The sequence below is a fragment of the Dinoponera quadriceps genome, unplaced genomic scaffold, assembly GCF_001313825.1.
Source record: "Dinoponera quadriceps isolate SergipeBrazil2010 unplaced genomic scaffold, ASM131382v1 scaffold1270, whole genome shotgun sequence".
Taxonomy (NCBI): Eukaryota; Metazoa; Arthropoda; class Insecta; order Hymenoptera; family Formicidae; genus Dinoponera; species Dinoponera quadriceps.
The window spans coordinates 853,357-855,506 of record NW_014555716.1 but is presented as its reverse complement, the minus strand read 5'-3'; the positions used below and the strand labels follow the sequence as shown (position 1 = coordinate 855,506).

Here is a 2,150-nt window from a genome sequence, read left to right as displayed (position 1 = left end):
TACGTATCTTTTTTACATATTTGTAAATATATCTAATCATATTATTTTTTTCTCTTTCATATCTCTTCTCAATATTTTTCTTAAAATTTATTTAAATTTTCTTTTGTACATTTCTTGTGTTTATTTTAATATAAAGAGATATGTTAGCAAATGAGACACAATACGAGTAGATCAACGATAATGAATCATAATAACGAACAAGATATCTCATACGATGGTAGACAGCTAAAGGTAGAAGGATGAGGAGGAGGGAGGGGGAAGCTTATTACTAAGCGCTTCCGCAGAAAATTTCGCGATTTCCAGCTGTTCTCCCGGCCTCGTGAACGGCCAATCAACGTATCCGACAAACTTCTTGCCACGATATATGAAATATTAACACGTTCACGCGGTTACTAAGCAGCAAACTGAACGCACTTTAGTACTTTTTTGCACGGATCGAAATTGCATCCCCTATCTCCTTCCCTTCCGCGTCTGGATCCTTTCCGGCAGAAAAAACAGACCGATTAGCATTTCCACCTGACTACTGTCGCAAGTAATAAATAAAACGTGCGATTACGCATACCAAAAAGGGGGGCGTCGGCCGATTCTCCATATCGGTCGGCCGATCGTATATACAGGATGACCATTAAGAAGTTGCTGAAACTGAATAGCTATTTAACAACAAGTGGACAGAATGAAATGAACTAAACACTATTTTGAAAAGAACACCCGTCATTTTTATTGCCGCGTAATGCAAAACGAAATATATTTTTATAAATTTATAAAAATAAACATAATAGAAAAGAGCGAAAAATCGGCTATAAGTGTGATTTGGTGATATATGTTTTCGAAATGATGACCGCCTGAATTTGCACAATAATCATTATGTTTTCACAAACTATGGAAAACATGTTCTAACATAGATGGAGAAATGGCCTGAATACATTTTCTAACAAATATTTTCAAATCATCTAATGTTGGCGGTGATCGGCCTGATAATTGTCTTTCACATATCCCCACAAAAAAATCGCAAGGATTTAGATGAATAGGGTGGTCATTTGAGACCTCCATTGACATCGTCTGTAAAAATAATTTGCTTTTCGTTAAGATCCCTGTTTTCAAACATTTCGGTCACTGTGTTGCAAAATTGTATTCGCTTCTCCATAGCTGTTGGGCTTAACAATTGATACGTTATTATTTTGTATGAGTCTAGCTTTATAATATTTTTTACGATTTTCCATTAATTTTCCCTTTTTAACCCCGAGAACTTGAGCAGCTTTCCGAATGGAAGAATTGGGATTCGTTTCGAAATATTTCTCGATGTCTTCAATAGTTTCTTCTGTCGTTACGGCACACGAGGGTCCAGGTAAATCGTGCTTTCGGTCATGTAATGCACCATATGTGACAAAATTATCGATAATTCTGCGCAAAGGTATCAAGAAATCGAGAACATCTTGGACAATCAACGCAACGCATGACAGAAGCGCAATATCCACGCGCCACATAAAACAGTAAAAATCTAACCTTTTCACTGTGTTCTCACTTGCAACTCTTTTCGATCCACATTTGATACAGAATCCGCGATATGCATTTGCGTAAATCTTTCCTCTTCCATAAAAGCACTCGATGAGATATACCTTCTCTTCGACGGTAAGATCGCTCATGTTTCTCTTCGTAAACTGCTTTCTACAACGGCTGAAATAAAACTGACGAGTTTGTAGTACACGATTATAGCCGTATTAACCTTCGTCAGACAGATAGAAGAAAGTTATAAATATTTACTTTCAGCAACTTCCTAATGGCCACCCTGTGCGTCATCTCCAGGACGAATTCTTCGCGGAGCAGGTGCCTTGTGGAGTGACATAATGCGAGAGAGTTTCTTATGTGCCTGAGCAAATCGCGGGATTTCGACGTTGTTATTCTCCCTTCGTAGCGTCCGTCCTCTTATGAGAGTGTGTGAGAGTGTCAGAGAATTGAGGAGGGAGGGGGTGTCGGTCACGTTGTCGTCGTTGTCGTCTTTCGTCCGCCATCCGGGGCTGTCACGCAGGTGCGTTTCGTATTTTATATACGGAAGAAACCCCTGTCCGCATATATCTGATATACCTTTATCTTGTCCCGACGTTGTTCACTGAACGCCAATTTTTCCAGTCAGTCTGGTGATACCGAGGGCT

The 2,150-nt window shown here is 39.3% G+C and overlaps 1 protein-coding gene across 1 annotated transcript; it reads right to left on the bottom strand.

Annotated features, from left to right (window-relative positions):
* Nucleotides 1-1,033: 1,033 nt before the first annotated feature.
* On the bottom strand, nucleotides 1,034-1,643 carry LOC106745196. Its single transcript, XM_014620556.1, has 3 exons — nucleotides 1,504-1,643; nucleotides 1,211-1,401; nucleotides 1,034-1,146 (listed from the first exon to the last, which is right to left on the bottom strand). Exons 1-3 carry the CDS (start codon nucleotides 1,641-1,643, stop codon nucleotides 1,034-1,036), a joined length of 444 nt encoding a protein of 147 aa, XP_014476042.1.
* Between the last annotated feature and the right edge of the window lie 507 nt (nucleotides 1,644-2,150).

What these genes read in the sequence shown, in the direction of transcription:
- LOC106745196 (XM_014620556.1), bottom strand. Translation starts at nt 1,643, where the DNA reads ATGAGCGATCTTACCGTCGAAGAGAAGGTATATCTCATCGAGTGCTTT. An exon ending in AGTGAGAACACAGTGAAAAG is followed by an intron (nt 1,402 to 1,503) that starts GTTAGATTTTTA and finishes ACCTTTGCGCAG; the next exon opens with AATTATCGATAATTTTGTCA. An exon ending in GGGAAAATTAATGGAAAATC is followed by an intron (nt 1,147 to 1,210) that starts GTAAAAAATATT and finishes TAAGCCCAACAG; the next exon opens with CTATGGAGAAGCGAATACAA.